The 22,550-nt window shown below is 42.0% G+C and overlaps 1 protein-coding gene across 4 annotated transcripts in view; it reads right to left on the bottom strand.

The window, feature by feature from the left end:
* LIMS1 (LIM zinc finger domain containing 1) overlaps positions 1-22,550 on the bottom strand; it is a 59,567-nt gene that overhangs the window by 16,674 nt on the left and 20,343 nt on the right. For 3 of the 4 annotated variants that reach the window (XM_075265143.1, XM_075265141.1, XM_075265142.1), the window contains exons 1-3: positions 7,215-7,493; positions 3,072-3,231; positions 291-357 (exon numbers count right to left, since the gene is read on the bottom strand). In XM_075265143.1, the coding sequence (XP_075121244.1) occupies positions 291-357; positions 3,072-3,231; positions 7,215-7,402 (415 nt within the window). In that variant the 5' untranslated portion in view covers positions 7,403-7,493. Of the gene's footprint in view, positions 1-290; positions 358-3,071; positions 3,232-7,214; positions 7,494-22,550 lie in introns of those variants that run through there. The other variant, XM_075265144.1, reaches the window with a different exon arrangement.

Genomic DNA, 22,550 nt, shown 5'->3' with positions numbered 1-22,550 from the left:
TAAGTCTTTTTAACCTGTGTTAGAACATGTCAAGTACATTTGTAGGGAAGGGGAGGAGTTGATAGGAATAGCGAACTGCTATCTAAAATACACAAACCCCAAGTCCTGTACGCAAGAATAATAATTTGATCAAAACGTCAGAAGACCAGGAACAGTTAATTCCAGTTTGGGAGTTCTGATCTAGGTCATGTCCATTAACAACAACCATTACCAATGTTATGGGCATTGTTTACCACTGTATATTCTGCAGTAAGCCAAGACTGGCAAAAAGGCAAACAAAATCAGCTTACCGCACTGGTGGCAACATGGGGCGAACAGCATCTGGAAATCATGTTCACAGTACTTCCGGCCTTCAAACTGAAATTCAGAATACACCATAGTTATAAGTAGCTACATGTACATACTGAAATAAAGATTTTTAAGAAGCCTTAGGCTAGGATCATTCACTGTATGTTAGACAATTTTGAGGACGGCTTCATTGTTTTCAAAGGAAGGCAGCAACAAAGGCTTCTGTTTTTAAAAGAACTCTGAAAAAAACCACACAAGCTTCCTGCTCAATGTTCACAAAGATTCTGAGGCTGCTTCAGCTGCAGAATCCGCAACGTGAAGCTTACTCTGATAAATTATATCATGTCTGATTTGGCTTTCCATTATGGGATCCACAGTGCCAGAATTTGGAGAATTGGAATTTGGAGAGGAATCTGAGACAGAAGACTGGCTGCAGATCCCACCATGTGATTCCAGTCTAACAAAGCCACTAAACTAAGAAAATATAGACTACACATCTGGAACAGGAGGGAGTATCCCCATATCACAGTACAGTAGTCTATGTAGTTCTCTGTACACATGGCTACATTACAGATAGATATCTAATATATAATTGAATAACATCAAATAAAATGCAGATGACGAAGCATGCACTGAACATTCATTTCAGCATCTACTTTATGAACTGATCGCTGGGTAAATCCCTACATAATATGCCACTTGGTTTCGGGAAAACCAGGCATTGGCCTGTAAGAAGCCATTATACCTTTCAGAAGAAGGATCTAAAGCAACTTTTCCTTTTTAAAAGTCACTTTTCCTAGATGTAACATTTCATAAGTTTTTCATGTAGTGCGCTTTTATTATTGACTGAATTTAGATTCTGGTTGTCATCCGATCTTATTTCTAATACTTGTGTGCATGCAGACGATTATCTGTCCTTAAGGTAACTGCACACGATTGAGTTTCAACCATGAAACTTGGTCCGTGTGTTAGCCGGATTTAACAGCTTAAACTTCCTCCATTTTGGAGGACGTCCCAGAGAAGGGATGCACATCTATCAAACACCCCTTTAATCCACAAGAGTGATATCTTGCTTGTTAACCTTTTTTCACTCTGGCTCATAGAAGGAGGTATATGGACAGGGGTTGTCTACTAACACACACACACTGCATAAAATCACATAAATGAGCCTATTTTTTTGCTTCCTCCTTCATAGCATGTGTGACTCCCTGTGCTGCCAACGCACATATGGTTATGAATCATTCTTTTATCTGCAATATGCAGGTTTCCTCAGCCCGAGCCAAGATGAAACCTATATATAGTTTGTAACTATATGCAAAGGAAAGATTACTTACTGCTATACACACTATTAAGTACAGCTAAATAGACAATGCAGAAATGACACATTAAGGCATATTATTGTAGGAGACCCAGGGTACTCTATGATCTTAAAGCGAACCAATCACATTAAGGAATAGTACTCATAGTGATGATATCCAGTATACTCTCGGACCTTAAACTTTTCAGAATAAGCTGTGTTTGTATATGGGAAGTAACATTATTTCTGGCCATTATAGGACTTTTTTTTTAAAGTTTTTAGCAGTTTTCCCCACTCTATGGTTTATTTGGAAGCTGCAACTGCACTTTTTTTTTCTGTGTTGGTGGCTGAAGTCTAGCTGCCATATACTCTTCACAGTGAGGGCAGGAGGAATCAGCTCTATATCAGTCTTTCATTCTGAAACAGCCCCGGGTTCATGCAGGACACATATAGAGGGGTACTGACAAATATTAACTTAAGTAAACTGCTTTGGCTGTGGCAGAAAACTGCAGAATTAGCCCAAATGATGTCTTTCTGGTTTCATCCCCTCCTCCTGCTTATGCCTCTCTCCCACCATAATAGACTTATATAACAAGTGGTCGCCTGAGTTATGAAAATTGCTGTCCATCTAAACACAGAGAAGCGCTCCACAGTGAAACTGACTTAGCAGATGGAGGGTTAGCAGAAAAACAGCTTAAAGCTGAGGTTGCAGAAACGCAGCTTTTTTTTGTTGCAAATTTTGCTGCGGTTTTTGGAGCCAAACCCAAGAATGGCTACAAAAGGAATGGGAAATATAAGGGAGGTTCTTATACTTCTACCTTCTGCTCAATCCACTCTTGGTTTTGGCTCAAAAAACCACAGCAAAATCTGCAACAAGAAAAGTTGCATTTCTGCAACATGGGGCTTTAGCCTAAAGAAGCATTTCTTCCTGGTATAATATACAAGCGCCGCAGTACCAAATCCTCACACTGCAACTTGTATAGCAAAGCTATATGGTCTCAACTGTTGGTCCCCTGCAAATAATGATGATATATCCCAAGGACAGCCTATCAATATTAGAAACTGGGATAACACAGGCCCTATACGCTATACACAAATTGTGAGAAACCCTTCACTCTAGCCAATCCCAGCTGGGAACCAACCAGAGAGCACTTCTCCTTGTTTCCAGCTTGTCTTTAAAGTAAGTTTCCTCCTAAATTCTCTAGTGTAAAAGTTGGTAAAGTAAAAGGCCCTGGTTAGGATCCCATGCTAACTGTGGTTCAGGCAGCATGAATCTCTATCCTGAGGAAGTTTTTTTTCCCCATATTAAAAGGGAAGCTGAATCAGGATTACAATGTACACACGTTTATTTTACTTCTTTAAGTAAATTAGTTTGCATATAAGAAAGTGCTATTGGCATAACTACATCTACCAAAATACTGGCACAGCCTGCTGGCTATTTTGGGAAGTCAAGATGTTATTAGTGCAGCTTAAAAATTGCCATTACCTCATAGAAAAGCCCCTCAGGAAATTGCTGGAAGCACTGGGCACACACAAAACACTGCTCATGGTACAACTCTCCATTACTGTTCACAATCTTCTCTGCAGGGGCAAAGCCGGACCTACAGCGCTCGCACATTGCATTCGCCAGAGCATTCGCCATGTTGCTGTAAGAGAGGGGAAAAGATTGGACTCTTTAGTAAGTATTAAATAAGCTGCAGCCCCTAAATGTATATTAAAACAGTCACACACAGAACTAGTCTGATGAATATGAGTTTATCTAATATTCATTCCTGTATTACCAACTTGAACAGAAGACCAAGAAAACTGAACAACATGTTAGTTATTTCAATGCACTGCTCGAAATAATCATTGGTTACATTTCAAGTAAACTATTAATTCACATTTTGTTGACTTTTTTTTTTAGAGAAACTTCCATTCTCATCCTGTGGTACATGTACCTCCCAGGGGTAAACACCATGGCCCCGATTTACTATTGTAGTTACAACTAGTACATATGTGGTGCATCTTTGGTGAAATGTGCTGCACCTAGTTTGAGCCAAAAGTTTTCAACTTACTATAAACATGTGGGTATGGATTCTCAAAAACAGGGTATGACTCAAATGTGCCACATGCACCAAAATATAATAAAATTAGGTCAAAATTCTTGCTCAAAATTAGAAAACAAAATGATCGGAAAAAATGCAGGAATAGAAAATATAGGAGGAAAATATTCCTACCAACTCATAAAATGTGGACTAGCAGAAACTAGAAACAAACTACAAAAATGTAACACAATGGTATAGAGAGCCTCATGTCCTACAAACACTTCTTCCCTAACAATCCCTCCATTCTGATGGCATGCAGGATGGACGAGAGAACTCTGCTAGAGGTCTCCTGGGGCTGTCCCAGGCTCAGACTGCTCTGGACTGATGGACAGAACTGATCATTCATTACAGCACAGATTTGTCCCTGGATGACAATCCTGTCCGGATACTCCATCACAAAGAGTCAAGTCTCCCTTGGCAAATAGAAAACTATCCCCCCTCAGACATCTCTTAAATGTGGCGAAGACCTGCATCCCCATGAGAGGAGATCCTCCAAGCCCCCAAAGGTAACTCACTGGTTGGAGAACGTGAACGAGATCCATCGTATAAAGAAACCCCTACATGTCACTCATAAACTTGCAAATCATTTTGAGAAGACATGGCACTTACTGGACCACATTCTCCTTGTTGCCCAAGTACAAGGAGTTACAGTGGCTTGCCTCGGATCCCCCTCGAGTGGCTTGGAGTTTTTTCTTTTCTTTTTGGTAGAGTTGGAAGGGACCTCAAGGGCCATCGGGTCCAACCCCCTGCGAGTGCAGGTTTTCCTAAATCATCCCAGCTATATGTTTATCCAGATTCCGCTTGAAGATTTCCATTGATGGAGCGCCCACCACCTCCCGTGGCAGCCTATTCCACTCTCTCACTACCCTCACTGTCAGAAAGTTTTTCCTAATGTCTAATCTGTATCTCTTTCCCTTTAGTTTCATCCCATTGCTTCTTGTACTTCCTTGTGCTAATGAGAATAGGGTAGATCCCTCTGCACTGTGACTACCTTTCAGATATTTGTAGACTGCTATTAAATCTCCCCTCAGCCCCTCAGCCTCCCTCTCCCCACCTTTTCTCTTCCTACAACCTCCCACTTTGAGACTCAACTTCTTTTAATTTGTAAATAGTTCCTGTTAGTAACCCAATTCTGGACAGTATGTTGGTTGTTACCCTTTTTTACCCCTACCCGCTATAAAAAAAAAATAAAAAAAATTTATAGACTACCTTTCTACATTTGCACCGTCTATTAATAAATTTGGGCCAACATCTCAGTAGGTACTTAGACTGTCTGGACTGCCCATTCTTAATTCTGAATGGACATATATAAATTTATATGAAATGCATGCAGAAGACGGAAAGTTGAGAACGGACTCCGGGTGCTAGTGTGAATCTAGCGTCTGTAGAAGCAGGGGGCCGGCTGTTTGGGTAATAAACCTTATGCACCTGTGTGTCCATTACCTGATCATGGACTATCACATGACCATGGTCGGATTTTTATCCACTGGAAGTAAGCAGAGATCTAGAAAAGTGTGAGGAATTGATACAGAGTATACTGGAAAATAGTATAACTTTTTATTATACAAATAGCAACATTTGCTTGCAGAAACTGAACAACCCCTTTAACACCCTTATTAGATGGGCCGATATTCAGGGTTAATATCTTGTTGCTGATGACAGCTCGGTCTAATACCGCTACCAATCAGCTGACCAAGGAGTGGACCACTCGCTGGTCAGCTGATCACATCTGTTATGCAGCATAGCTCATTGGCAGCACCTCGGCCTGTGTGATCAGATCAGTGCTAAAAGATAATCCATGCAGCCAGATGGGGGAGAAACCATGACATGGCTGCTTCAGGAAAGATTTAGAATTTTCTAGAAAAAAACAAAACAAAACAAACAAACAAACAAAAAAAACAAACAATTCTGGACAGACCTTTTCTTACAATTGAGCTGTGCTTTTCCTGTTTTTCCTCCAGAATATTTATAAATACATTGTGGGGAATAAGCCAAAAAAAGAACCACACTACACACCCAGTTGTCAGGTGTTGGTCCCCACACACTCAATACTAATTGGACAATGGTATAAACGTCCCGTACTGGTGACATCCAGCTGTCAATTTATTCATACATTTTTAGAAGGCGATAAAGGAAGAATGGCACAATACAATTATAAGTGAAATTACAATAGAACTATTATGTCATGGGAAATAATAGTATTTACTAAAATATGCATTTCAGATGAGCTGACAGAGACACTTCAAGAGCATCAGCAACAACAAAAACACCAAAACACACAATATCTAGTAAAACTAGTAAATTCCCATAAATGAACGCCACTGTATCATGTCTCACCAAAAACTAAGGTCAACATTATCCTCAGGCTACATAAAGGGCTTATGTGTGGACAGCAGATGACCAGAGACTGCTCCCTGGTAAAACACAAACCCATAATAACAAACATAATGAAATAAGGCCAGTGCAAGTCTGCAAACACCAGATTATAAAGCCATATAAAATTTACTAAAAGGGGGAAATCCAAGCCAACATTATACAGTACACTGTGTGAAAAGTAGTTACCATCTTATTCCTATGGTTCCCTACAAGCACATAATGTCACAGGCCTCTGTAAGGCATTTAGAGCACCAGGTCTGGAAGTGTTGTCCTAGGGACACATGATCTGACTGTCCAGGGTAGTTATAGGGACAAAAAGCCATATATCAAGCATGTTTTAATAAAAAAAAAATTATATCTTATTATTATTAAGATAAAGATTAATATTCACACAGGTTGTGGCCATATAAACACATGTGGGGGGGGGGGGGATTGTTGCACCTAATTTATTAAGAAGATGCCTCTTAATAAACTGCTGGTAGCTGCTTCTCCACTTTGGCACGCAGGAGATCAAGGCTGGAGTAGGAAATGGCAGTCTTGATAAATTTCCCCTGGTGAATTGGTCACACAAGTATAATTGTGTTTTAACAACATATAAAAGACATGGCTTGAAAAAGGAGCCTCTGACTAACGCTATTTTCCATTGGAGGAAGTAGGTATATTAGATCATACTGGCCATATCAGACCGTCTACACTGCCTTAGAGTGAATACCCCTCATCAGTATGGAGCGGAGTTATTGGATGGCTGAATGTGACCCTGCTGCTCTGTAATAATGAGGAGCAAACCTAACACGCTAACAGTAGTCTCTGCAAAGTAAGTCGCATACTTTTCCTCATGAAGCACTGCCTCAAATAGTCTCTCTTCAATGAGTAACAATACTCCAGTCCCCATGAACCACATGTAAGGCTATTTTTCTAAAGTGTCATTTGCAATCCATACTGAACATTACAACAACCGCAGCGCTGATATTTTTAAGCACATGTAACATATTTACTGACCAAACCTTATAGGTCAGATCTGATGCATTTCCCTGCTTACAAGTGGTGAAACATTGTATCCAAAATTGTATATCTTATAAATTCTGTTTTCCAAGAGAACAAGTCAGATAAACATAAAAATCAGTCAATCCAAGCAGTAATCCAGACAGAGGCCCACATCCACTTACAATCTGGCATAGAAGTCACAGATTTCTTTGTACACTTTGACATCGCTTCTTCTCCTCTGCAAGTTTGACACTGGTTTTTCATCCTCGCCCCCAGTTTCCTGCGGTACAAAATCACTGGTGACCTCCATAGGAGGTAGTTCGCCATTCTCGGGGATGTCAGGGTGCATCCGGGACTGGACTTCCATCATTTTGTTTTCTGATAGCGGCCTGAAGAAGTCAGCTGGTAGAGGACGGCCGCATCAGGAACAAGTGTTCCAAACTGTACTCCAGCACGGTCAGCCTGACTCATAGGGATACATTACAGCGCTGCCCACATTCCACAGCACAGATTCCTACTAAGGCTGTGCACCAGAAAGCACGTCACTCCCGATAGGTGGGACTCAGCTGCTCACGGCTGTTGATGTTAAAAATTCCATTTCCCCCAAAGGGTGGAAGCTTGACAGTAAAAGCAGAGACATCTGAGTCTAGTAAAATCGTTTATCTGTAGCTGGCGTGTACTGCCAGCTCACAAGAAAATACAATAGAGCACATTTACTGGTGGCAATACATAACAAGATGACAAATCTGCTATTTTTAACCAATATTAAGGGAATCAGTCCAATAGAAGTTCCATAGTCAAGAATTATTAGCAACAAAAATTATGTATGGGCCCTCTTTCTCTTATTACTAGTCTATTGTTCGCTCTTCAGCTTGGCACAACGGGCAATCCTTTTTTCCATTGAATATGTGACTTCAGCTCCAAGAAGAACCTCTAGAGCAGATGTGAATGAAACCTAGAAGTGGAGAGAGGACCCTGCCCATAAGAGCTTACATTCTAATCTCTACAGCTTAAATCAACACTTCACACTACACTGGACAAGTGAGAACGAGGCATTCAGAAAAAATATGAAATGGAAATGTTCAATAATTAAAGAAAAATTATCTCACGGTCTTATACAAAACCATTGTCAAACCATTGTCAGGACTGGAGAATAAAGCTGTGTTCAGACTGGTTTGGGGCATTAACAGAAGAAAAAAATTGAAACCAGGACCGGATCAAAAAACAGTGCTTGATAGACCCCAATGACTTAAGATAGAGTCGGACATTTAACTAGAGAAAATCAGCACAACATGCTGCATTATTTTCCCCATATCTTTGATGAAAATGACCATGTACATTGAGGCAAACCATCAAAAAGATAAGTGCTGCTGCTAAAATGGGGAAACCTTGTAAGCTACAGATACATTGAAACGCTGGGCATGCAATATTACCATGGTAAATGTCATGCTGCTACATTGTATCTATTCACAGTCACCGTGGTCACGTGTCCTCCAAGCTAATGCAACCTCACAGTCCCCCATATCAAACCTCCTGGAGATCAGGCCTACCGCTATCAGAAGCTGCAGTTTAGCTCTGCTTTGCCATCTTAAAGCAGTTTTCCAGTATCAGCAAAACAAAACAAAAAGTTAAAGGTTTGTATAATGAAAAATTTATAATATACTTTCTGCATATACTCCTCTGTTTTCTAGATCACTGCTTGCGGTTATTGATTGTTCTTATTTACAGTCTATAAAACTCATGTGATGGAGACACAGGTGGCCGCCTCGTAGTCACGTGAAGGAGACACAGGTGGCCGCCTCGTAGTCACGTGACGGAGACGCAGGTGGCCGCCTTGTAGTCACATGACGGAGACACAGGTGGCCGGCTTATTGCAGGATAGACCTCTTCTGTGCTTGGACTACAAAGAGCTAAGAGGACCATGGGCTGATTATTATTTTTTTTTTTATTGATAGGAAGTTAAACAAAGAATGACCTCAAACAGAGATCTATAAAATCCTAAGGAATTGATACAGAAAGTATATTGGAATATTGTATAGATTTTGTACAACCCCTTTAATTCCATACACCCAGAGTCATAGTACAGCTCTGCAAACCACTAATACTTAGATTTTGTTGTTATGCACACAGACACATGTAGTTCATATGTGAACTACTGGGGTAAACAGGCCTGGTCATCTATAACAGTGTTATTACTATGTGACATGTAGATGGGAAACAGAAGCAGAGATTAACAGTGTAATAAAGCAACATCCTCTACTGGAGATCCTCTTACATGCCTGCAATCCTTATAGGGCTGTATTCTCTTCACAGTCAGACTCTCTGGCATTGGGTTGCATTGCTTATTATAGAAATGACTGCACACACAGCTCACCTCCAAGCCTGACCTTTGTAGAAAATGGGGAATTGGAGAGGCGGAGGGGGATTCTGAAAGGTAAACAAAAGGCGGCATCCTTATGGGCAAGTTCACACTAGGTTTTTTGCAGGCAGAATCTGCCTCAAAAGAGATCCCATCAACTCTCCCATTCATTTCAAATGGAGTCAGGAGCAGAAAAAGAAAGGCGTAAGAAAAGGAGGGAAGATTAAAACTATTTCCCTATATATTATTGGTTTTATTTCTAGAGATTGTAGGGCAGATTTATTAAATTATCTAAAACAAAAACGGTCTTAGTTGCTCATAGCAACCAATAACAACGCAGCTTTTATTTTTCAGAAGCAGAATACAAAATGAAAGCCGTTTTGAGATTGGTTGCTATAAGCAACTAAGACAGTTTTGGTTTTAGATCATTTAATAATTGACATTGACTTCGCTGCTTTGTTCAGGCAACCAAGTGAATAAAGTACAAGCCATTTTGGCTTTTCTTAATCTGAGGATAAAAAGGTCATTCAAGAAAAGTTTCACAGAAAGCTTAAACCTTTCTCAATATATATACGGAAGTAACCTAGAGCCAAAGTAGCGGGTGTTGTACTGTAGTCTTTTCAGCATTAGCACTACATGTTACGCAGCTAATATTACAAGAGTATCCCTTAAAGGAGACTTATTCACTATCCACAGGATAGGGGATAAGGGTCAGATTGCTGGGGGTCTGACTGCCAGTTCCCCATTGATCAGAAAAACAGGGGACTGAAAGACAAACTTCGGGCAGTGCAATCTCTGGTATCGCCAGTATTCCCATAGCAGTGAATGAAACTCTAGTCATGCCAGTGTACTGGCCACATGTACAAGGAGGCGGCATAGGGTCTTTCAATCCCCCATTCTCCTGATAGCGGGCATAAGGAAGTCCCCCAGTTATCTGGGACAACCCCTTTAAATGTCTCTTCAGATCATGTCCATTTTAGTAAACTTTATTCCTTAATTCTGGAGCAGGTTGCCTTAAATTCAGACTAGTGAAGAGACTTTTCTCTCCACATTTTTTAAGTGTATTCAGGGACTGATCACACACAGGTGTGAACCCAGCCTGACTAGGAGAATGACCAATATATTCCAAAATTTGAAGGGGGCAACAGGAGGAACAGTTCAATGTATGTATGTATGTATGTATGTATGTATGTATGATATACAGCTATCCATAGTAAAGAGCAAAGATTTTGCCTAATACAAATTCATACGCAACAGCCATGATACTGGTGTAAAGCATACTGAGGTTTGCAGGTAAAACTCCTATTTACCTGTGAGTCCATTAAGAATCAATCTTGGTGATGCCTGTGGCCACAGCTTGGTGGCGCTGTGTCAGATACATGTGGGCTCAGTCTCAGAGGTCCACTTATTTGTGCAACCACAGCATCAGTAAAGGGACCTATCTGTACAGGTACTTTACACTAAGTGCTTCGGTCAGAAGTGCTCAACATGCCTTACTATTCAAGCCATCAGGCTGTATAACAAATACAAACGGGGAAAAAATAAAAAGACAGGCCATTCATACTATCAATCACAGGCTACGTCATGGAAAAAAATAGCTGGCGTGCAGTAAGGCATGGCATGTGGAGGAGGAGATCGCGAGCTTCACATACTGGCACCCTAAGGCTACAAAAAAAGAATGCAACAAAACACTGGTTAAACCCTAGTAGCATGTGTAACAACTCAGACAGCGCTTCACATCCAGTGTGAGTCTGACTTCATCTCTGTACCTAGTACAGGCAGTCTGTGCTGCACAGCAGGTAGGTGCTTTACTTTCTAGAATCATGACAACACCTGGAGTCAATACTGTCCTCTGTAGGGTTAAAGGTAACATCATTGTATTTTCTACTCATTGGTAAACAAATTATGTAAAGAATTTGACCCCGTAGGGAAGTAGCAGCAATGGTGCAGACCCAACCAGTCAAAGACAGAATGTCCGGTGCCAACAAGTTTATTTGGAAAAATAGCAAAAATAAATAAACCTTCACGAGAGGTACAAAATAAGCCAAATAAAATACAGTTTTAAAGGCAAAATACGGCAAACAAAATCCTGCTCGTCTGAGCAACAAACACTAAAAACTAACTATACGTGTGGCTTACTACCAACCACACAAAACAAAGTAGAGCAGTACTCAGAGTCTCAGTGTCAGGACAGACCCGGGCTCCTCTTCTCGCTCCTAAGATCTGCCCTGAAGTGCAGGTTCTGCAGTCTTTTATGGCCCAGTAATGAGCCCAGGACCTACACCTGGGGCTGAGGCCTATTCAAGACCCGCACTGGACCACGCACGTTAGAAATCTTCGGAAGATATATTCGGACTCCAGCACTCCACCTATTACCTTCTCAAATCAATACTTTGCATCACAGAAATTAAAAGGGTGTGTGGGGGAGGGGATATTTCTCTAAAAGTATAAAGTAGTCCTATTACAGCTTCCTAATCTGACAAGTGTATGGTTTACACATCAATGAAAATGCCAGTCCCTACAAATTCACCAAGCATGCTCTTCACTACGTGTCCACTGCTAGGCCCTTGAAGGATTGTGAATGCACCTTTTATATCAGTGCAGATATAAATTCACATAATGACCAGTGCTCGCTTTTTATCAGCTTTACAATTATTTTACCCTTTTTTCTTTAGCTTGCACATCTGCTTTGTTGAATCCCACTAGGAAAACATGCAACTGGGGCCACTGAATACGTGAAACAGGTTTATCACCCCCACACTTCTGAACATGCACTGCAGCACTGGGATAGTATTGCTTTCCCTTCTAATTTCTGCTTACACTTACATGTGCAAGGAACTACAGCAAGTACCATCCACACCTATCTCAGCCTGCTGTACTAACCCCCATGCTTTACCCTGCAGGTTTACTGGTTGGTGAAGTATTTTAGAAGGGGAGGAAGAAAAAGACACCCACCAGGCTGGGGGGGGGGGTCTGGAGATTCAGTCATTATTGTCATTTTGATTGCTGCCAATAATAAGAGACTGAAGGAAGTCAGGCACCTGCAGAAGACATCACCACATCTCAAGAATGAGTAAGCACAGAATCATGAATACAATCTACTCAATATCCTGTTTCTCACCCACATTATTTCCATAGTGTATGGCCACTAAATATATTATATAGATAAAATATATTCAGCTCAAGCTGCCTCAGTATAGCTCTGTTCACACTGGATCCTGTTAAACACTTACTTATGGTGCTAAACAAGATCCATAACTTACATTTTGATCTGTTTTCTAACTAATCCCATTTATAACAGGTTTTCTAGACCACGTTATTCTGCCCATCGCGGAACAGAATCCTGACAGACTGGAACAGTGACACCAGTGTGAATTGTGCCATGCAGTATATGCTCCTGGCGTATATACTGAACATGTCCTTGGACCTGATGTGAGCCTGTATAAGGCAAAGCACTACACTTCGACACACATGTGGGGCATACCTTCAGTGTACATGTCAGGTCAGCAAATAGTGGAGTCCACCATAAATAAAAGCTGCACGAATTGTAGACCTGCATCCATAAAGGCAGAGGACTGATGACAAGATCTGAGAACACACGCACCTTGGCAGCCATCCACAGACAAAGTGAACATATGTTTCTGCTGAAAATACACAGTTGCTATTGCTGCTGCTGCTGCTGCTACTACTACTACTACACCACGACACATTGTATTCCCCATACAATGGATTTAAAAACGGTTTTAAAGGATTAAAAGAATAAATAAATTATGCATGCAGTAACACAATAGACTTGAGGCATATGGATATCAGTAGGGGGTCAGGATAGAAAACAGACCTGCTCTGTAAGCAGACTGCCATGTCAGCTTCTCTTTAAGAGCCTGTCCCTATTGAGCCAATTGCTGACACTAAGGTATGGATGAACAATTTTTGCTGATGATTCTGTCCCTTTACACTGGAAGACTATTGCTATAAAATCTCACCACTACAAATAATCAGAATTGCTATATGTAAGTGGCCTCTGATCAAATCGCAGGTTATAGTCCCATGCAATTGGCCTCATGGTTTTTTTGCCTTCCCTGGATCAACACTTGTAGGGTTATAGGGTTGGACTTGATGGACTAATGTCTTTACCCAACCTCATCTACTATGTAACAATGTATATATCCCTACTGATAAAACCCCTCACTCTGCACAACTATAGGATTCCTTAGTATAGACTGCAGACATTCCATCTCCAAGACCAGCCCTGGATGTTGCCTGCCCCTGGGAGGTCAGAAGTAGTTCTACCACATTCCTCTCTCTACAGCCCCTTCAGTCAGCACTGGCAGCCGGTGTACAGCAGTTAGAAGGAAGAGCAGGATCTAACATGCTCCAGGATATCAGTGCAGGAGGAGGCCATGGCAAGACGCAGGGCTGGGGTCAACAAAGCCATGCCACATTTTCAGCTTCCTACTAACACCTCACTGCTGGACATTTCACGTGTACGTGCAGACAAACATGTTATGGAAAACTGCAATAAGTAGGATGTGGTTTAACCCCTAAAGTACAACCAGTCAGGCAAGGCTATAGCTTGTGTACATTACAAACTAGTTCACTTACACAATCCCCCCTACATCAATACTATAGATTTCTCTCGGTTTGACCCTGAACCACATGAAGTTACAGCTATAGGTTTGGAATGTATAATATTTTTCATAGCAAGTTCAGACTATTAAAAAAAAAAATAAGAAAGAAAAGGAAGTACACAAAGTAACGGCGGGTGCAATAACCTAGAACTCACCTTAGTTTATCTCCATGGAATCCATTAAGCCCAAAACTGTCAGGGCGCTCCTTTCTCCTCCTGTACAAGTCAGACTGTGACAACGCTTTCAGCTGCAATGCACTCATTTTGTTTGCTTTTTTTTTTTTCAAAGACAAAAATGTAAAAGTACAGAAAAAAAAAAGCAGTGTAAGTGTAGCCTGCAGAGATAGAGAGTGGTTGCCCGCACACCTGCACTATCACAGGCTGAGGATTCTTTGCCAGAAGCAGTAACAGCCGCTTCCTGTTTCTCTCAAGCACACACCCTTCTACCAGGCCACTACGGTATGCTCCCCTTATCACCTACACACCTATGGGACGCTCCACAACTGCATGCTATTTGTAAAGCTGGCTGGAGGCGGCCGCCTGGGTCCTCTTTTGTCCTCACAGTCTCTCTGCACACAGTGGCATTGTTGTACGAAGGGGACAGTCACCCACACACCATAATGTCACATTTGTGCATGAAAGGACATTGTACACAGTAATCCATCCCTGTAATGACACAACAGGCAAGCAGGGTCATCCTGCAAATTCTATACCACACTATGACTGTGTCACTCTTCTACACAGGCAGAATAAATCTTTTCAGGTTTCTGGCTGAGTGAGGATGGTAAGTGACAGATAAAGCACACTGCAGACCAATGCTCACAAATACACACATTTCTACAGGCTGGGAATGCATTCCGGGAAAAAAGATGCAGTGGTTTAGGCTAAGACCACACGTAGCTGGCCACAACAAAAAGCACTCCGAGAAAACCCGTGGTGGCAACGCATCGCAGTTTTTCCTGCAGCGCTTTTCCATTATGCCTATAGAGAAACGTCCGGCATTTCTGTAGGTATCATTCACATGCTGCAGTGGTTTTGGAGATTACAACATGTCTATTGCGCATATTTTTTTGTGCGTGAATGGGATTCGCTTGTTTACACCACGCGGGGCCCCGGCCTTACAGTGCCTGCAAACAGAATTTTAGTAAATCTCATCCACACACTGAAAACATCTACAGCAGAAAGTGACCTGTACATTTTATTTCTCCACTCCCTAAACTAGTAAAGGAAAAAAAACCTCTGATGTTCTTTAGTTTTTTTTGGTACTTTTCCATTATCGGGCCAGTAGTCAGCATCGGGCTCTGTCATCGGGCCAGCAGTCAGCAGTTGGCGCTATTCTGTCCTTCAGGCAGGACAGAGCAGTTCAGCATTGGGCTCTGTTATCGGCAGTTTCAGCAGTTGGCGCTATTCTGGCGATGCTGGCCCGATAACATAGAAGTACCGTTTTCTTTGCTGGACACAAAGTCCTGCATGTCCGACTTTGTGTGTGTGCAAAAAGAAAAAAAAAAAAAAGAATGGTTTTTTAAAACTGACCACTGGGAAGCCGTCCCCTAGCCAGTTTCCCCAGGGAATAGGACAGAGACTTGGTGGGTGGACACGTGTGCAAGTGTGTACACTCCCCTACTAGATTTTGGCTGTTGGAAGCTATGTACTAGGTATACAGCCGGAAGCAACTCTGCTCCTATTCAAGTGAAGTAATGGGAGTGCTGTTTCAGGCACCACTACAGTATACAGAGCTGGATACTGTATAAAGTGTAGAGAACTCTGTACTCTGTAGCAGTAACAACCGAAACAGCAGCCCCACTCATTCACTTGAATTTGAGCAGAGCTGCTTCCAAGCGCTGCATGTTACGGTACCTGGTAACTGCAAAGTGAATGGGATTCTAGCTAATCCCATCCACAGATTTCAGAAAATAAATAAATAAATACATTGTCAAAAACTCCTGTGTTTTTTGAAGTCTCGGCATGTCAATTATACCTACAGAAATTATAGAAAATCTGTAGGGGAAAAAAAAAAAAAAAAAAAAAAAAGGTGTCCCCGTCCCTCCCACACAGATTTTTTTTTTTTTTTTTGCTTTGTTTCATTACTTTAATGGAGTAGTAGTGTAAAGTGCAGAGTGACCATCTGGGAAAAATGGTGCAAGTGCTTTCTAGGGCAGAAAAAGACCTAAAAAGGGAGCAATTTACACAAAAAAAACGGTCCAAGTATCTTAATAAATGTAAGAGGATAGGATTTTTTTTTTTTGCATGAAAAACGAAGGTTTTTCATGTGAATCAGAAAATTACTACAGTTTCCATCTCAGGCCCAATGAGCACCAATCAACCATATAACATCTTGATTAGAGATGAGCGAGTAGTACTCGATTGAGTAGGTATTCGATCGAATACTACGGTATTCGAAATACTCGTACTCGATCGAGTACCACTCGCTGTTTGAATGGAAAAGTTCGATGCAGAACCAGCATTGATTGGCCGAATGCTATACAGTCGGCCAATCAACGCTGGTTCTTCTCCTACCTTTAGAAGCCTTCTCCGTGCAGCTTCCCCGCGGCGTCTTCCGGCTCTGAATTCACTCTGCCAGGCATCGGGCCTGGGCAGAGCCGACTGCGCATGTCCGCTTGTAGTGCCGGCATGCGCAGTCGGCTCTGCCCAGGCCCGATGCCTGGCAGAGTGAATTCAGAGCTGGAAGATGCCGCGGGGACGCTGCAAGGAGAAAACTGCTCGGAGAATCCAGCCCGACCCTCACTCGTGGACTTGGTAAGTATAATTTGATCGAACATTGCCTACCCCTGAAACGAGCATTTTCCCCCCATAGGGTTCGATATTAGATTAGAGTAGTCGAATATTGACGGGCTACTCGAAACAAATATCAAACATTTTACTGTTCGCTCATCTCTAATCTTGATCAGTAGTTCCCGTTTGACTTTGCAAACACCACAATTCCTCTCTATACGGTCTTTTATGCCTAGTTTACATCTGCGTTTGGTAATCCGTTCTAGGCGCTGCTGTGAGGAAGGGCGTTCCTGACCGGCTGTCAGGAACGCCCTTCTGACGGTGAAGAGCTATGGTAACGGCACAGATAGCTCTTCACCGGGGGCACAGATCGTGGAAGCCGACGGAAACCACGCGGAAAGCACACAGACCCATTATAGTGTATGAGGTCAGTGTGCTCTCATAAGCTCCCCTCTTGCCAATGCGTCCAGATTACCAAACGCAGATGTGAACCAAGGGTAAGATTGCCTGCTCATCCCTGTTACCATGGGGCTACCTTGATGCTGGCAAAGGAGTATCTTTCATACAGCATGAAAATGTTGTCAGCTTTCACAATAAGATTTTCACAAATTGGCAGACTGAGAGCAGGTTTACAACAGGCCAATTATTGAGAATAAGCACATCTGATTTAGTTCTATAGACAAAATGGCCAAGGAATACAGAATTAATATTTATATAAAAGGGAGACTTCTCACCAGAATCGATCATGGGGTGGTCTCCAAAAGTCCCAATATCGAATTATAGACATTATTTTTACTCTTGTAATAACTAGAGACTAAAGAAATTCTCAAAGATTCAATTTGGCCAATTCGCCAAATTTTCCATATGGATTTGATCTAAATTAATTTGTGGCAAATCGCGTTAACCCCTTCCCGACATCCGCCCTAATAATACGGTGCTGCTGGGAAGGACTTCCTGCAAACCACAGCTGAAGCACGTTGTTCGCACTCTGCTTTGCGGGTATCAGTCGTATGTAACACCTGAGACTGTCCTCTAACACTCCACGGCATCTCAGGGGTTTTACTATATATTGGGGTCCCGATCAGCCCCCTGCAACGTTTTCAGGGGGTGCTGCTGCTCCTATTCAGTTGATCTTGCCTTGAATGGAGACTGTCAGCCTATGCGTCTGCATGGCCTGACAACCTCCTATACACTGCAATACACATGTATTGCAGCGTATACTATCAGAATATCGCTACATCAATCCCCTAAGGGGACAAAAAAAAAATATATATATATATATATATATATATATATATATATATATATATAGTAGTGGCTCTACACAGTATTATATGCTCCCAAGACACCCCACCTAAAGCTGGTGCTATTATACTTTGGTATCTCCTCAGACCCCAGAGTATAATAATCAGAGGCCCAAGGGAAGAGATTAAAAATAGACACTTGTACTCACCTTACCTCACCTCTTCTGGGTATCCGGCAGTCTGCAGCATCCTTCTCGCACCTCTTCTTCCTTGTGAGTGAGGTCTTACTCCCCAGACGTTACTGCTGGGGCCTGTGATTGAGCCTCAGCAGCCACATGAGGTGCGATGACATCATTACACTGGTGCACTCCACGTGACCACTGGGGCCTAATCACAGGCCTCAACAGTGAGGCCAGGGTAGTAGGACCCCAGTTACCGGCCGGAAGAACTCTGGAGTTAGATGCAGAGCCCAAGACAGACGAGTATCAGTTTTTTTTTTTTTTTTTATCTTTAATCACCTCCCCTGGCCTCTAATGAAAAGCATTACTCCATTAGCAGTATGTATAGCGGTCAGGAAACCAAGCTTTCCCCGACCGCTATCATAGTGGTCCGGGGCCCCGGCCACTTCCAGCTGGCCGAAGGCCCCGTAACCTACGCCACTGCCCTGTTGGAACCCTCTGATCTCGCTGTGGAGGGTGCTGAGGAGAACATGTAGCATGGCGGAACCCCTTGGATGCCGCGGTCTAGCAATAACATGTTAACCAGTTTGGATCCACTGCCTACTACCCTGTTTCTTCAAAAATAAGTCCTACCCCGAAAGTAAACCCTAGCTTGATTTTGCAAGGTTTTTTGGAGTAGGCTTGAAATATAAGTCCTACTACAAAAAATAAACCCCAGTTTAAGTCAGCGCCTCAAAGCGCCACAGCAGGGCAAAATGCGCCCACCCAATCCAGAGTCTTGCTTCCGCTTCCTACCTCCCAAGTTGTTCCCTCCTGGGTCCTGCATCCTGGCCACTACTATTCTAGGGGCTTGGCTACCTACATGACAAGATGTCAGGTACCACCACTGCTTGCTCCCACAAACACACCCACTCCACTACAGTTATGGCCAAAAGTTTTGAGAATGATACAAATATTAATTTCTACAAAGTCTACTGCTTCAGTTTTTCTAATGGCAATTTGCATATACTCCAGAATGTTATAAAGAGTGATCAGCTTAACAGCAATTACTTGCAAAGTCAATATTTGCCTAGAAAATGAACTTTATCCCCCAAAACACATTTCAACATCATTGCAACCCTGCCTTAAAAGGACCAGCTAACATCGTTTCAGTGATTGCTCCAGTAACACAGGTGTGGGTGTTGATGAGGACAGGGCTGGAGATCAATCTGTCATGATTAAGTAAGAATGACACCACTGGACACTTAAAAGGAGGCTGGTGCTTGGCATTCTTGGTTTCTCTTCTGTTAACTATGGTTATCTCTAAAGAAACATGTGCAGTCATCATCGCACTGCACAAAAATGGCCTAACAGGGAAGAGTATCGTAGCTAGAAAGATTGCACCTCAGTCAACAATCTATCGCATCATCAAGAACTTCAAGGAGAGAGGTTCCATTGTTGGCAAAAAGGCTCCAGGGCGCCCAAGAAAGACCAGCAAGCGCCAGGACCATCTCTTAAAAGTGTTTCAGCTGCGGGATCGGGCTACCAGCAGTGCAGAGCTTGCTCAGAAATGGCAGCAGGCAGGTGTGAGTGCATCTGCACGCACTGTGAGGCAGAGACTGGTGAGGCCTGGTCTCAAGGAGGGCAGCAAAGAAGCCACTTCTCTCCAGAAAAAACATCAGGGACAGACTGATATTCTGCAAAAGGTACAGGGAGTGGACTGCTGAGGACTGGGGTAAAGTCATTTTCTCTGATGAATCCCCTTTTCGATTGTTTGGGACATCTGGAAAACAGCTTATTCGGAGAAGACGAGGTGAGCGCTACCACCAGTCTTGTCTCATGCCAACTGTAAAGCATCCTGAAACCATTCATGTTTGGGGTTGCTTCTCAGCCAAGGGAATCGGCTCTCTCACAGTCTTGCCTAAAAACACAGCCATGAATAAAGAATGGTACCAGAATGTCCTCCAAGATCAACTTCTCCCAACCGTCCAAGAGCAGTTTGGCGATCAACAATGCCTTTTCCAGCATGATGGAGCACCTTGCCATAAAGCAAAGGTGATAACTAAATGGCTCAGGGAACAAAACATAGAGATGTTGGGTCCATGGCCTGGAAACTCCCCAGATCTTAATCCCATTGAGAACTTGTAGTCAATCATCAAGAGACGGGTGGACAAACAAAAACCTACAAATTCTGACAAAATGCAAGCATTGATTGTGCAAGAATGGACTGCTATCAGTCAGGATTTGGTCCAGAAGTTGATTGAGAGCATGCCAGGGAGAATTGCAGAGGTCCTGAAGAAGAAGGGTCAACACTGCAAATATTGACTTGCTGCATTAACTCATTCTAACTGTCAATATAAGCTTTTGTTACTCATAATATGATTGCAATTATATTTCTGTATGTGGTACAAACATCTGACAAACACACATAAAAACCAGAGGGCAGCAGATCATGTGACAATAGAAAATTTGTGTCATTCTCAAAACTTTTGGCCATGACTGTACAGCACCTCTCCCTTAGCATTAAGGAGAGGTGATAGAGAGGGCATGGTGCCACTGCCACACAAAGTGTTTAGAGAGAGTGCCAGTAAGTTTAAGACCCACTGACCTCACACCATCAATTGTGAATGTAAATTAGGGTTACTAACCCTAACCATTTTACAAGATTCGTCTGGAGCAAAAAATAAATTCCCTGAAAAATAAGACCTCCCCAAAAATATGTCCTACCCTTTTTTCAGAGAAAAAAAAAATACAAGACACGGCCTTATTTTTAGAAAATCAAGGTAAGAGATGCAGGCTGGAAGCAAAAGACATTGCTGATAGTTGCATAGTGCTGACATGTCACCAGCATTTCACCCCAGGATATCTCGTCTCCCAAACTGAGTAAACAAAAATATAAGACTGTAGAAACTAAAAGGTTTTCATCTGATGTCTAAGTGGAGATAATGGACTCTTACTGTACTTTGTCCCATAAAAGCAGAACATGACTGTGTTCTAGTAGGAATTAGTCAGAGGCTATGACAGGCTTCCTGCCATTATGAGCACTGCTTGTTGATCACTTGTCATATGACCAATCCCATTGTTGTAAAGGGTGAGACACTTTATGGTAAACACCCAGTTTTAATAACCATGTGAGAAATGGCCATGAATGAAAGTCTGTATTAACCCAACTCTACATTTCTCAGAGAAAATTCCTGGAAAAAGCAATATTTCTGCCCTGACGTGCTATAGTAGTAACTGATGTGCTTGTCCTTAGGCAGTATTTGGTTTTGTGACCATTATGGAGCTACAAAACTAGATAAAAACCATGGACAAGAGCGGTTCTGTTTATGGGGGGCGAGGGAACATACCTTTTAATCCAAATCCTTGACATCCTTAATCTATTTTAGGAAATACTTTTAAGACAAGGAGGCGTTCACTTTACTGTTGGTGACAGTCAGTAGTGTCTGTAGCTATTGTCTGCTACGAGATTTTAGCAACGGACACTAGCTGAACCGTCACAAATTTGTTAAAATTACAATTCACTGGGATTTTATCTTGTGTCCGTTAATGTCAGTTTATACCCAATCCATCACAAGTCCATTTTTTTTCATAGACCAAAAAAAAGCCTCTCTGTACAGGACTTTTATATCCATTAACAAAAAGAACAGTTTCTTGACGGATAGCAAACATCTGTTATTTTTAACATTAAAGTCTATGGGTAGTGGACTTCTAATGATCAGTAATAGAGTTGGGCGAGTACTATTCGAAACTCCCGTTTCGAATAGCACACACCCATAGGAATGAATGGACGCAGCCAGCACGCAGGGGGTTAAGCGGCCGGCCGCCGGAAAAGTCTGCGTGCCAGCCGCTTCCATTCATTCCTATGGGTGCGTGCTATTAGAAACAGCCGTTTCGAATAGTACTCGCTCATCTCTAGTCAGTAACCGAAAGCCATCAGTTACAGTTTGTCATTTTGTGTCCATTTTTTTCCCCTCGCAAAGCAGAAACCCCAAAACGGACAATATAAAACCAGACACTAAATGATGCTAGTGTGTACTTTTTTTTGTAACTAATGCATTAAATGGATCAGTTAAAAAATGAACACAGTAGCATCAGTTAGTGTCCATTAATGTCTGTTATGTTAGTTTAAAAAAAAACCAAAAAAAAAAAAAAACACACAACTGACACCTTCATAACGGAATCCAACGGTAGTGTGAACCTTGCCTAACTTTTCAGCATCTCTCATAACTCCATAAAAAAATTAATAGATAAGTTTTATATAATTATTTGTGTTAAAAATATTTATCCTCTATCATTGCTGCAGGTATAATTGACAAGTTGCAATTTAAAAACGCAACGGTTTTTGAAATCTCAACATGTCCACTGAAGATATTTTTCTGCAATGTGTATGTGGC

The sequence above is a fragment of the Leptodactylus fuscus genome, chromosome 2 (genome assembly GCF_031893055.1).
Source record: "Leptodactylus fuscus isolate aLepFus1 chromosome 2, aLepFus1.hap2, whole genome shotgun sequence".
Lineage (NCBI taxonomy): Eukaryota > Metazoa > Chordata > Amphibia > Anura > Leptodactylidae > Leptodactylus > Leptodactylus fuscus.
Note: the sequence above shows the minus strand (reverse complement) of the source record. Positions and strands in the feature narration are given on the sequence as shown.